The sequence below is a fragment of the Anarhichas minor genome, unplaced genomic scaffold (genome assembly GCF_050575085.1).
Source record: "Anarhichas minor isolate MPS153535 unplaced genomic scaffold, ASM5057508v1 ptg000027l, whole genome shotgun sequence".
NCBI lineage: Eukaryota > Metazoa > Chordata > Actinopteri > Perciformes > Anarhichadidae > Anarhichas > Anarhichas minor.
This window is the reverse complement of record NW_027466473.1, coordinates 12,600,108-12,614,921: the sequence shown is the minus strand read 5'-3', so window position 1 is coordinate 12,614,921 and position 14,814 is coordinate 12,600,108. Positions and strand designations below refer to the sequence as shown.

The window sequence follows — 14,814 nt, the reverse complement described above, 5'->3', positions numbered from 1 at the left end:
AGTAGTGGGTAGTCTTTCTCCACTCCAATCTTTATCTTTCTCTGTCGCTCCGTATCTTTCTCGCTCTGTGTCGCTGTGTGTCTCTCTCTCGTTCGCGCTCCCTCACTCTCTCTCTCCCTCGCTCGTTCGCGCTCTCTCGCTCGGGCGCGCGCTCGCTCTCTCGCTCGCGCGCGCTCGCTCTCGCTCTCGCTGGTTTTGCCACAGTCGGTCTGTGACATGAGCCGCTCTGGTGGCGTGGTTGGAACACAGTGCATGTCACGTCGGTTATTTTATATTGTTTTACCGGTGTATGTGTGCGTCTGTGTGTGTGGGTTGGTGATGAAGCCGCGACCCCCCTGTAGTACCACCGCGCCCCCCCTAGGGGTCGCGACCCCCACTTTGGGAACCACTGCTGTAATGAAACATTTAGGAGTGTTACAATAGCATAATTGTATTCATGACCTTTTACTACTTATACGCACTATTATTTCACTTTTAGAAATGGTTATGGAGTGGTAATTCATCATTTACTGTACTTTGCAATGTAACCAGACCAAATGAGGTGGTTGCATTTTATATTACTTCAGCAATACTAATGATCGCCCATCCAAAATGTAATCAGGGTTTTTAGTATGTTATGAATTGTTGTTGTGACTGTACACTGCTTATTAGAACAATTATTTGAGACAGAAATAAAGTAAAAAATGTTGTTGTATCTGTTGGAAATGAGTGGAAATTACACATACTTTCGGTGGAGCTCTCGTATAGAGTCAGTTTTGAGTCTTATCTTGAGTCTGATCTGTTACAGTGATAAGTCGATCGAAGGCAGTTAAATGGCAACGGCAACTATTTTCATAATCAATTCATTGTTTCATTTGTTGATATTTTTCAAGCAAACATGCCACATATTTGACAGGATTGATAGGACATTGACACATTACTTTGGAAATGTCAGAAATTGTTTACTTATTTGAAGAGTGCATTTGAATGTTTCTCTCAAGCCTTTGAGGACTGTGACTGGGTTGCTCAAATGATGTACTGAGTGTGTTATATTGAAAATCCTAAAATAAAGGTTTAAAAAAAATCCATGCTGTGAATTGGAAAAAGCAACCACATCCATATGTGCATAGATTTTGAAAGGTCAAGCTTGGTAAAAATAATGACTGATAAGTTGATATGATGTAAACGCCTTTACAAAAAGAGGCAATCAAGACTCACAGGCTGAAAATGAAGCACGCAGGACTTTTATGGTGTGTTTGCACCATCTAGTGGTTTGTACTTGGATTGTACAGGATTAGTGGATTACAGTTGGAATACACAGTATAAACCAAAACAGAAACAGGATGGGTTGCTGTGTATACTGCGACACTATTTTATCATTAGTAGCCATATAGCTAACCAGTAGGATTTTAGTCTATAGCCTCTATATTCAACTTTGTACAGGACAAGCTAATGAGTTTAACATAAGTGTTTAGTGTTAAAAGGGCTCTAGAATGACATATCCTAAAAACAAGATGATTTTGGTTGCATGCACTTTCAGATAGATGCAAATAACCCCAGGAGTAATGCTTTTGAAGTGGAAGTGATCTGTGTCATAGGAATTAAGAAATCATTTTTTCTCTCATCCCATTAACGTACTTGGCTTCTGCTTTTTTAGTCAACAGAAGTTGATCACAAATCAGTGGAATCTCAAAGATTTGCAGAAAACAACAGCAGGTTGAATGCCAGCAGGTGAAGTTTACTGATGCAGGACAGGTTCTCATTATTTAACTCTCAAGCATAAAGTGAGAGATTCCATGTTGATGTGTTATCTCCTCCCAGCATGGTATTGATGTTTTTTAAACTTGCACAGGTCACAGTTGAGTGTCGAAACATCTACAGTGGCTCAAAGGTTGCAACATAAGGGAGACAAGACGAGTGGTAAAAGTAATAAATATACATTTATTCAAAGAAGACAAACCAAACTAAACTAGACAACCAAACAAAACAAAGTAGCAGCCGTTCCAGCTAAGGATTAGGAGCCAAAGAAGAGGGGGCCAGCCATGTTCAGATGTTGCGTCTTTATAGCTGACACTTCCAGCAGGCTCAGGTGGGGCTCGTCAGCTGCCGATCAACATCCTGAAAGACAGAGTAGATAGCAAACAGGACAAAGACCCCTAGTGGAAGGGAGGGGTTATCACAACATTCACAAATAAGCATGTACTCTGGAACTGAGCACAATAAACAAAGTGACAATGCAATTTTATGAACAACCAGAATGCCAACTGTTGTATATTAATAACTGAGGGTCATTGATGGTAGAGCTTGCACTGTACACATAAATCCACTAGAGGACAGGCACTCATGAACTGGGAACCACCGCTCTAATCTATGTCCCCCATTATTTATTAATTACAGTGTAATGCTGTAACAGACTCTCTGCTACCCCGGTGGGTCCTGGGAGCACAATGACGCCAGCACACAGTTGAATAGCGTTTTCAAACGTTCTTTATTGTCTCACACAATCAAGCTGGACTTGGCGTGTGCTCTCCTGCCTTGCCTCCGAGCACACGCCGCGGGAGTTTGCTGAGGTCTCCCGCCCTTTCCGTCCACTGCCAGACTGTGGCTCGTGCCGAGCTGTCTCTCGCGCCTCCGTCACTACTGGTGTTTAAATACATCCGAGTGAGACAATTAGGATCTGTTTCAGCTGCGCTGTGCCTAATTAAGTCTCTTCCCGGCACCGTTCCCTGAACCACTCCCCCACTCTGTCCCCTCCGCAGCTGAGCCCACACACGCCCCGCCACCACATACCCCCGCCCGACTTAGGCCGGGGGGCCATCCGGCCTAACCTACTCCCCCCCTCCCCCATGAGAGCTGGAGAGGAAGTCGGCCACGGCCATCTGCGCCCCCGGCCTATGGACCACTTTGAAATTAAATTCCTTAAATTAAACAATACAGCAGTGACCAAGATATGTACTGAGTGCTTGTAAATTAAATTCCCACTGCTCTCTGGTGGACAAACCATGTAAGACCCTGTTTCTAAATGACCTCAAACATGTCTTTGTTATTTCTGTTCTTCCATTTCCTTTATCAATGGACTTGTAGCGTGATAGTGCCAACCATACAGCAATCAAAAACGTGCCACTATACATTTAAGTGTCATTTGTGTTATCTGGGGGTGCGCACGGCTTCTCCATAGATATTTTTTTTCATCTGTTAACAGAAATACTGTTCCTCAAAAAACTTGAGAGCGTCCCTGCAGGAGACTCGCCTGGCAAACCCACCCAAAGACTGGGTAATCAAGAGAGGAAGGATAGTCGAGGCTCCAGGAAACACAGAAGCAGCAACAACAGTTCAGACCTAAACAGATGTAAACCCCCACCAGTCCAAACCAACTGCAAACTAGGAAATCTGAAGGCGTACTATACCAATACGGACAACTCGATCATGAGCAAATATGATGAACTTTTAACACTATTTTATTTTAGGGGGGCTTCAGCCCCCCTAAAACGTAGCGGCAGTAACCACCTACATCCATCCTAATGCCAGGATCATGAACTCATCTTTGACACACATCGTACCAGCTTTGCTCAATCCTATTATATACTCTTTAAAAACAGAAGAAGTGCTGATCTCTATCAAGAAGCTTTGCAAAAGAAATAGGATAACAAACACAACCAAAGAAGGGTGACGTCTTTATCAATGCTGTAATGAAACATGTAGGAGTGTTACAATAGCATAATTGTATTCAAGACCTTTTACTACGTATACACACTTTTATTTCACTTTTAGAAATGGTTATGGAGTGGTAATTCATCATTTACTGTACTTTGCAATGTAACCAGACCAAATGAGGTGGTTGCTTTTTATATTACTTCAGCAATACTAATGATCGCCCATCCAAAATGTAATCAGGGTTTTTAGTATGTTATGAATTGTTGTTGTGACTGTACACTGCTTATTAGAACAATTAGTTGAGACAGAAATACAGTAAATCATTTTGTTGTATCTGTTGGAAATAAGTTGAAATTACACATACTTTCGGTGGAGCTCTCATACAGAGTCAGTTTTGAGTCTTATCTTGAGTCTGATCTGTTACACTGACAGATGTTGTGATGTATGTGGCAATAGTATGTTTAAGAAATCCCTCAGCACCACTACGAGATGTCACGATCTGAAACTACAGGTACAACACCAGCCTGATCCACGGAAACCTTTTTTTTCAAGTAGAACAACACCAGTATGGAACAGCCTGAGTCAAGAAACAGTTAGTGCCTCCTCAGTCAACGCATTCAAGACCAGCCTAGGGAGAGAATGGCAACACCATCAAAGCCTACACCAACACATATTTTCCTACTAGTTCACCGTCCAGTCTCACGTTCTGCTTTAACACATCTAACAAACCTTGAGACTCAACTAATTATGGATGAGGATCAAGCCACCACCTTGGTAAAGGGTCTCAATACTCTTAATAAAGGGTACCTAATGACCTTTACTAAAGGTAAATTACTAAAGGTAAATTACATAAGCAGCACGAAAGAAAACATTGTGTTGACGCATGTACCGTATTTAATAGACGTTTTTTATATAGTTTTGACAATATGTATTGTCATATCACCCAGCCCTAAACACAATAAGTATATATTAATGTGTGTGTATGTGTCTAAGTTGTGTAGTTTTGTGACACACTGTAGCAGCACCGTTGCAGTTCCAGTGTTACACATATATTGAAATACTGTCAGCAGCACCAGGTCCCTCCGGAAGCAGTCACACTGAGTCTCACTTGGTCGCTTTTTGCACTTTTATACTGAGTTTACAAGCTGTTGGTTGGATGGAGTTGGAGTTGGTTGGAGTTCATGTCGCTCTGCGGCTCTTTGAGCCAAATGTGTAAGTCCGTTGGATTCCACAGTCATTTTTCTACGACAAGGACACGATTAGCTACTTTTCCATCCAAAAATTATGCATGAAGAGTGAAAATTGTGGAGTCAGTGGCAAAAGACAAATATATTTTTCACAAGAATCTCAAGCTCCACTTCACTCTAGCGGTGACATCACGCACTCTAAGGTGCGCAATACACACCCATTATAAAGTCAGAAACAGACCCAAAATTTTCCTGAAACTTAATCTGTGATTTAATGAAAACTGTGCTAGCTATCAAAATGTCCATTTGACTCAATAAAGTGCAGCATTTTGTCTACGTTTTAAACTTAGAATCATTTTTCTACGTTAATGTAAGGCTTGTCAATATGGGCCCAAAATTAAGTGGTTTTTTTGCTGTCTTCACGCCAAAACCCCATTCAAGTGAATGGAGAAATTTTGCTCAGTTTTTCTGGATTTTCGGGAAAACCGCTGGGCGAATCTCTCCGAAAGATACTTAGCACACTATTCCCGATCAGGCCGCACGTGTTGATGTATTTTTTGCTCAGGTGTTGGCAACGCTGTATGAGGAGAAGCGCGCCAAACCTTTTGGATAAAGATTGTTATTAAGCCCGATGGATTATATACAGTGTACTTTGGCATAGGCAGTTTTACTGCCTTTGTGCTACAAAGCCACACTGAAGAAATGCTTCAGGTCACAGATACGCCTGTGAAACGCGAGCGTGCACAGAGCCGGAGCCGACAGCTGCATAGATTTAAACGAGAACGTACAGTCAGGGCCATAAGTATTTGGACTGTGACACAATTATTCTAATTTTGCCTCTTTACGCGACTCCAATGGATTTGAAATTAGGCAGTCAATATGTGGTTGAAGTGGAGACTTTCAGCTTTAATTCAATGGATATAACAAAAATATCACATTAACCTTCTAGGCATTACAGGCATTTTTACACAGCCGCCCACATTTTCAGAGGCTCAAAAGTAATTGGACAATTGTAGCTGGTCCACGGAACTCTAAGCATGTGGACCAAAAAGGTGTAAATGCAAGTGAAGGAGGCCATTATTAGGTTGAAAACACTTAACAAACCTATCAGGCAGATAGCAGAAAGATTAAGATTGGCCAATTAAACAGTTTGGTATATTCTTAAAGCAGGAATGCACTGGCAAGCTCACCAACACCAAAAGGCCCAGAAGACCACAGAAGACATCTAAAGTGGATGATCGCAGAACTCTTTCCGTGATGAAGAAAAACCCCTTCATAACATCTACTGGAGTCCAGAATACTCTGGAGGAGGTAGGCGCGTCATTGTTAAAGTCTACAAACAATAGACGCCTTCAAGAATCTAAATACAGAAGGTTTACAACAAGGTGCAAACCACTGATAACACTGAAGAACAGGAAGGCCCGATTAGACTTTGCCAGAAAACATCTGAAAGGGACTGACCAGTTTTGGAAAAAGATTCTTTAGACAGACGAAACCAAGATGAACTTGTACCAGAATGATGGGAAGATAAAAGTGTGGAGAAGGAAAGGAACGGCTCATGATCAAACCCCATCTTCTGTCTAACATGGTGCAGGCAGTACTTTGGATGGACATGTATGGCTGCCAATGGAACTGGGTCACTGGTGTTTATTGATGATGTCACAGCTGATCGAAGTAGCAGTAGTAGTAGCTAGCTATGCTATCTGCTCAGATTCAGCAAAATGCTACAAAACCAATTGGACGGCGCTTCACAGTGCAGATGGATAATGACCCAACAGATACTGCGAACACAACCCAAGAGCTTCTCAAGGCAAAGGAATGGAATATTCTTCAATGGCCAAGTCAGTCACCTGATCTCAACCCAAGTGAGCAGGCTTTTCACTTACTTAAGATAAAACTAATGGCAGAAAGACCCACAAACAAGCAGCAGCTGAAGGAGGCTGCAGTAAAAGGCCTGGCAAAGCATCTCAAGGGAGGGAACTCAGCGTTTGGTGATGTCTATGGGTGCCAGTCATTGACTGCAAAGGATTTTCCTCCAAGTATTAAAAATAATGATTATATTCACAGTTATGTTAGTTTGTCCAATTACTGTTGAGCCTCTGAAAATGAGGGGGCTGTGTAAAAATGGCTGTTATATACATTGAATTAAAGCTGAAAGTGCACTTCAACCACATATTGACTGCTTCCATTGGAGTCGTGTAAAGAGGCAAAATTAGAATAATTGTGTCACAGTCCAAATAATTATGGCTCTGACTGTATTACTTGCCTACAAATGAAAAAGCCCATAGATGACATAAACTATGAGACAGTTACTCGTTGACTGAACATGTGACACTGCGTGTTTCTACTGTCTCAGAATGAAGGGGTGGGATATAAATGTTAGGTCTGTCACAGCACAACTGACTCTCGTGCACTCAATGCTGTCTGAGGTTTCATCCTGTGTCGTATAGTCTTATTGTCTTGTTCTCTCTTTGTACATCTAGGAAAACAGATATTTATAATGACCCCAGAAGAGAGAGCTGTTTCCAATTTGAATGCCACATTTGTTCGCCCTGCCAAATTCTATCTCAGTGGGTTTTCCAACGTCCCTCACGTTAAGTATTACTATGTCTTCCTGTGTTTTGCCTATATCATCACTGTTCTTGGGAATAGCTTCCTTCTCTCAACTATTTACCTAGTTAAGACTCTTCATACTCCTAAATATATGATTGTCTTTAACCTGGCTTTCACAGATTTGTGTGGGAGCACTGCTCTCATCCCAAAAGTCCTCGACACACTTGTGTTTGACAGGAGATACATTGTCTATGAGGCTTGCTTGAGTCATATGTTCTTTGTTCTTGTCTTTGTAAGTATTCAGTCATGGACACTTGTCACAATGGCATTTGACAGATTTATAGCAATTTGCTTCCCTTTAAGATACCATAGTATTGTGACTCAATCAGTTATTACTGCAATGCTGCTGTTTGTGTGGGCTTTTTCTTTTAGTCCACTAGCGTTGACTGTTTGGTCTATTGATCGCCTCTCCTTCTGTAGATCTTTGGTGGTAAAGAGCATTTACTGTGATCACGCACCAGTATATCTTCTGGCCTGTAATGACACATCTTTAAATAACATATTGGCTTATGTTGCTTTTGTTGTAGTCCTCTGTATTCCTTTAGTACTGATAACATTGACATATGTTTGCATTTCCGTAGCACTGAGCAGGATTGCAACAGGAGAGGAACGACTCAAAGCATTTAAAACTTGTACTTCTCACCTGATTCTTGTGGCTATTTTCTTCCTACCAATCGTGGGCACCAACGTAGCGGCAGTAACCACCTACATCCATCCTAATGCCAGGATCATGAACTCATCTTTGACACACATCATACCAGCTTTGCTCAATCCTATTATATACTCTTTAAAAACAGAAGAAGTGCTGATCTCTATCAAGAAGCTTTGCAAAAGAAATAGGATAACAAACACAACCAAAAAAGGGTGACGTCTTTATCAATGCTGTAATGAAACATTGAGGAGTGTTACAATAGCATAATTGTATTCATGACCTTTTACTACTTATACGCACTATTATTTCACTTTTAGAAATGGTTATGGAGTGGTGATTCATCATTTACTGTACTTTGCAATGTAACCAGACCAAATGAGGTGGTTGCATTTTATATTACTTCAGCAATACTAATGATCGCCCATCCAAAATGTAATCAGGGTTTTTAGTATGTTATGAATTGTTGTTGTGACTGTACACTGCTTATTAGAACAATTATTTGAGACAGAAATAAAGTAAAACATGTTGTTGTATCTGTTGGAAATAAGTGGAAATTACACATACTTTCGGTGGAGCTCTCATATAGAGTCAGTTTTGAGTCTTATCTTGAGTCTGATCTGTTACAGTGATAAGTCGATCGAAGGCAGTTAAATGGCAACGGCAACTATTTTCATAATCAATTAATTGTTTCATTTGTTGCTATTTTTCAAGCAAACATGCCAAACTGTTTGACAGGATTGATAGGACATTGACACATTACTTTGGAAATGTCAGAAATTGTTTACTTATTTGAAGAGTGCATTTGAATGTTTCTCTCAAGCCTTTGAGGACTGGGACTGGGTTGCTCAAATGATGTACTGAGTGTATTATAGTGTATTATATTGAAAATCCTGAAATAAAGGTTTAAAAAAATCCATGCTGTGAATTGGAAAAAGCAACCACATCCATATGTGCATAGATTTTGAAAGGTCAAGCTTGGTAAAAAATAATGACTGATAAGTTGATGTGATGTGTTTGTCCGAACTTCTGGACACAGGGAGAAATCGCCCCCATTCCTGCAGCCATGCGCTCTCAATCACCTCCAAAACACAACAGCAGGTTTAAGTCAAATCAAATGGATTTATTATCAAAGAAGCATAAAAACAGATACAAACAGTTACAAACCGAATCACACTACTAATAACAAAACAAACATATAAATTCCATGAAATGTGAGATCCAATCCGAGCCACCCAGGAGGCTGGTATGCCCTCCTCGGTGGCCCGCAGAAGATCTGAAATCCCCGAGAGCTTCAAACCCTTTGTCCCCTCAAAGTTACATCTCTCAGCTCATCGATCAGCTCATTGATTGGCTGAAGTCCAACAAGCCCCTCCTTGGTTCTTGACCTGTTGACACCTCTAACACCTCACTCAGCCATTTTCCAACCCGCCTTGGCTCTTGAGCTATTGTTCCACTCCAACACCTCAAGCAGCCACTTTCGCCCAACCCCCGCTCCAGCACATTCCTCAACCTGATCACACAGACACTCAAACACACTCCTTGGTTCAAAACTTCCGAAGTAAATATACTGGATGACATAATAAAGATAATTAGGAGCTTCAAAACTTAAAATTCCTCACAGATGTAAACGCCTTTACAAAAAGAGGCAATCAAGACTCAGACTCTACAATTATGGTGAGTTTGCACCATCTAGTGGTTTAGACTTGGATTGTACAGGATTAGTAGATTACAGTTGAAATACACAGGTCACAGTTGAGTGTCGAAACAACTACAGTGGCTCAAAGGTTGCAACATAAGAGAGACAAGACGGCTGGTAAAAGTAATAAATATACATTTATTCAAAGAAGACAAACCAAACTAAACTAGACAACCAAACAAAACAAAGTAGCAGCCGTGCCAGCTAAGGATTAGGAGCCAAAGAAGAGGGGGCCAGCCAGCCACTTCCAGCAGGCTCAGGTGGGGCTCGTCAGCTGCCGATCAACATCCTGAAAGACAGAATAGACAGCAAACAGGACAAAGACCCCTAGTGGAAGGGAGGGGTCATCACAACATTCACAAATAAGCATGTACTCTGGAACTGAGCACAATAAACAAAGTGACAATGCAATTTGATGAACAACCAGAAGGCCAATTGTCGTATATTAATAACTGAGGGTCATTCATGGTAGAGATTGCACTGTACACATAAATTCACTAGAGGACAGGCACTCATCATATGAACTGGGAACTACTGCTCTAATCTATGTCCCCCATTATTTATGAATTACAGTGTAATGTTGTAACAGACTCTCTGCTACCCCGGTGGGTCCTGAGAGCACAATGATGCCAGCACACAGTTGAATAGCGTTTTCAAACGTTCTTTATTGTCTCACACAATCAGGCTGGACTTGGCCGTGTGCTCTCCTGCCTTGCCTCCGAGCACACGCCGCGGGAGTTTGCTCAGGTCTCCCGCCCTTTCCGTCCACTGCGGCTCGTGCCGAGCTGTCTCTCGCGCCTCCGTCACTACTGGTGTTTAAATACATCCGAGAGTGAGACAATTAGGATCTGTTTCAGCTGCGCTGCGCCTAATAAAGTCTCTTCCCGGCACCATTCCCTGAACCACTCCCCCACTCTGTCCCCTCCGCAGCTGAGCCCACATACGCCCCCGCCACCACATACCCCCGCCCGACTTAGGCCTCGGAGCCATCCGGCCTAACCTACTCCCCCCCCCCCCCCCATGAGAGCAGGAGAGGAAGTTAGCCACGGCCATCTGCGCCCCCGGCCTATGGACCACTTTGAAACTTTGAACAATACAGCAGTGACCAAGATATGTACTGAGTGCTTGGAAATTAACTTCCCACTGCTCTTTGGTGGACAAACCATATAAGACCCTGTTTCTAAATGACCTCAAACATGTCTTTGTTATTTCTGTTCTTCCATTTCCTTTATCAATGGACTTGTAGCGTGATAGTGTCCAACATATAGCAATCAAAAACGTGCCATCCATGATGCCATGGTGAAGTGTATCCCCCTGAAGGCGAACAACCTGGGCACGACAAGGAAGAAAAAACCACTGTGGTTGAACAAACAGGCTCTACAAAAGGTAAAGAGAAAGTACCACACCTGGATACGATACCTAAATACCAAAGACGGCCAGGATTACCAGACATACATCACAGCAAGGAACGAGGCGACTCATGCGGCAAGAAAGGCTAGACGGGACTTTGAGCACAAGCTGGCAAAAGACTCACGCACCAACAGCAAAGCCTTCTGGAACTACAGTATGTAAACAGCCGCAGAACAATTAGACCAAATATCGCGGATCTGAAGAACAAGGATGGAACCTACAACAGCGACGACAAGAGCAAAGCCAATATTCTAAAGGACCAATACTCAAGTATTTTCACCAGAGAGGACACCTCCACCATGCCAACATTCACAGCAAAGCTGCTGACCTCAGACCTGCCGATTTCGATTATAGAGGACAGGATACTCAAAAAGCTCAGATCCATCAGAACAGACAAATCCCCGGGGCCTGACCAGATCCACAACCGATTACTCAAGGAAATGGCTGATATCCTTGTTTCACCATTGTGTAGCCTGTTCAACACAAGCCTAGCCAGCGGCGAGGTACCCGTACAGTGGAAAACGGCAACAATAACCCCCATCTTTAAAAAAGGCAACAAGTCTGACCCAGCAAACTACAGGCCCGTCTCACTTATGTCGGTAGTGTGCAAACTCATGGAAAGACTGATTGCTGAAGACATCAGAGAGCACCTGAAATCCAACGAGCTTCTATGCAAGCAACAGCACGGCTTCACGTCCGGCAGATCAACAGTCACTAATCTACTGGAAGCAATCGACATCTGGACTGAAGCCATTAGTCACAAGCTTCCAGTCGATATTCTCTTCCTAGATTACGCTAAGGCCTTTGATACGGTTCCACATGAGAGACTTCTCCTTCAACTTTCAACTTTTGGCATCCAAGACAACATACTTCAATGGATCCGTAACTTTCTTACCAACCGCAGACAACGAGTAGTGGTAAATGGACAATTCTCTGATTTTGCCAGCGTCAACAGCGGGGTACCTCAAGGCTCAGTACTTGGCCCATTGCTGTTTGTACTCTTTGTGGCTGATATACCGGATTTCCTCAACAACTTTGTCCTGATGTTTGCCGACGACACTAAGATCTTTGAAGTCATATCACAGCTACATGACACGCAGCACTCCAGTCTTCAGTGTGATTTGGACCATCTGCAATCTTGGGCCCAAACAATGTGCATGTTATTTCATCCAGATAAATGCAAAACAATGCACCTCGGGAACACTAACCCACAACACACATACACAATGAGGAACAATGATGGCACAATCCACCGGCTTCAAACCACACAAGAAGAGAAAGACTTGGGTGTAATTATCGACGACAACCTCTCATTCTCTAGGCCCATCCAAACTCAGGTATCCAAGGCCAACCGAGTTTTAGGAGCGATCAAACACACGTTCAAGTCCTTAGATCAAACATCATTTCTTCACCTGTACAAATCCTTGGTACGTCCACACCTCGAGTACGCCTCAGTCGTCTGGTCGCCCAAACTCAAGCGGGACAAAGATGCCCTGGAACAAGTTCAGAGACGTGCCACAAGACTAGTGCATGGCCTCTCGAACTTCTCATACCCAGAAAGACTTGCCAGCCTCAACTTGCCAACGCTAGAATTTCGACGCAAACGAGCCAACATGGTCCAAACTTTTAAAATACTGAAAGGAATCGACAGCGTACAGTCTGACAGATGTTGTGATGTATGTGGCAATAGTATGTTTAAGAAATCCCTCAGCACCACTACGAGAGGTCACGATCTGAAACTACAGGTACAACACCAGCCTGGTCCACGGAAACCTTTTTTTTCAAGTAGAACAACACCAGTATGGAACAGCCTGAGTCAAGAAACAGTTAGTGCCTCCTCAGTCAACGCATTCAAGACCAGCATAGGGAGAGAATGGCAACACCATCAAAGCCTACACCAGGGGTCACCAACCTTTTTTAAACTGAGAGGTACTTCAAGGGTACCGAGTAGTAAGAAGGGCTACTTATTTGATACAAACTTCCTGAATAACAAAGTTGCACAGATCACCTTAATAATAATAATATATGTGAAGAGACTGTTTGATCACATGTCAGTTAATTATTCCTCACAATAATTATAAAGAATGATTTCCACAACAATGATGGTATAGCTACACATACATATTTAAACATGCAACTTTTATTTCTGTTAATCTGTTTCAACATTTGAAAGTCAGAGGTATCACATCTCTAATATTTGTGTATCATCACATGATTAAAGCCGGTTACTTTTGCACATAGCGCCTGCTGGTGAATGATCCAGTGGTAATGTAGAAATTTTGTGAAGTCTGGGTCACCTTTGCATTGCGCAATGAAGCCTGCATGCCGGCCCGTCATCGCGGGAGCCCCGTCTGTTGTCACCGACACCAGCTTTTCCAACGGTACCTTTTTCTCAACGAAGAAACTAGTAACGAGTCTCGTCTATATCCGAGCGGGGGATCCAACCCTCCGAGGTGCGCGAGCGTCTTCGGGCGCCCGCGTTCAAACCTCTAGTCTGGGCCTTTTCGGTCGGATTGCGTTGCCTCGCCTCTACCCCCGCCACCCCTGAGTTGTTGCCCCGCGGCCTGTTCCGAGGATTTACGGACCTGACAACGGGGTGCGCTCGCGGCGCGCGTCTGGCACCAATGGGAAGCGCCCGCCATTCAGAACCTGAAAACCTAGTGCGGTGCGGCGGCCTCGTCCTGGCTGTCCGCCGTGCGCCTCCGGGTACCCGACTCTCTTATGACAAGAAATATTGTCATTTAAAAATCTACAATAATGCAAGCGTTTTTGATTAAAAAAGAACAGCAACTACAATTTTAGATGGAGCTCCATGGTGAGTGCTATTTTTAGAACATGCCTTGCGGGCGACTCAAATGCTCCCTGCGGGCGACAGGGTGCCCGCGGGCACCGTGTTGGCTACCTCTGGCCTACACCAACACATATTTTCCTACTAGTTCACCGTCCAGTCTCACGTTCTGCTTTAACACATCTAACAAACCTTGAGACTCAACTAATTATGGATGAGGATCAAGCCACCACCTTGGTAAAGGGTCTCAATACTCTTAATAAAGGGTACCTAATGACCTTTACTAAAGGTAAATTACTAAAGGTAAATTACATAAGCAGCACGAAAGAAAACATTGTGTTGACGCATGTACCGTATTTAATAGACGTTTTTTATATAGTTTTGACAATATGTATTGTCATATCACCCAGCCCTAAACACAATAAGTATATATTAATGTGTGTGTATGTGTCTAAGTTGTGTAGTTTTGTGACACACTGTAGCAGCACCGTTGCAGTTCCAGTGTTACACATATATTGAAATACTGTCAGCAGCACCAGGTCCCTCCGGAAGCAGTCACACTGAGTCTCACTTGGTCGCTTTTTGCACTTTTATACTGAGTTTACAAGCTGTTGGTTGGATGGAGTTGGAGTTGGTTGGAGTTCATGTCGCTCTGCGGCTCTTTGAGCCAAATGTGTAAGTCCGTTGGATTCCACAGTCATTTTTCTACGACAAGGACACGATTAGCTACTTTTCCATCCAAAAATTATGCATGAAGAGTGAAAATTGTGGAGTCAGTGGCAAAAGACAAATATATTTTTCACAAGAATCTCAAGCTCCACTTCACTCTAGCGGT

At 42.9% G+C, this 14,814-nt stretch overlaps 1 protein-coding gene across 1 annotated transcript; it reads left to right on the top strand.

The window, feature by feature from the left end:
• The first annotated feature begins 5,451 nt into the window (after window positions 1–5,451).
• LOC142959927 (olfactory receptor 1E16-like) lies at window positions 5,452–8,301 on the top strand. The gene is made up of 2 exons (XM_076101442.1): window positions 5,452–5,467; window positions 7,340–8,301. Exons 1-2 carry the CDS (start codon window positions 5,452–5,454, stop codon window positions 8,299–8,301), a joined length of 978 nt encoding a protein of 325 aa, XP_075957557.1.
• Window positions 8,302–14,814: the final 6,513 nt, after the last annotated feature.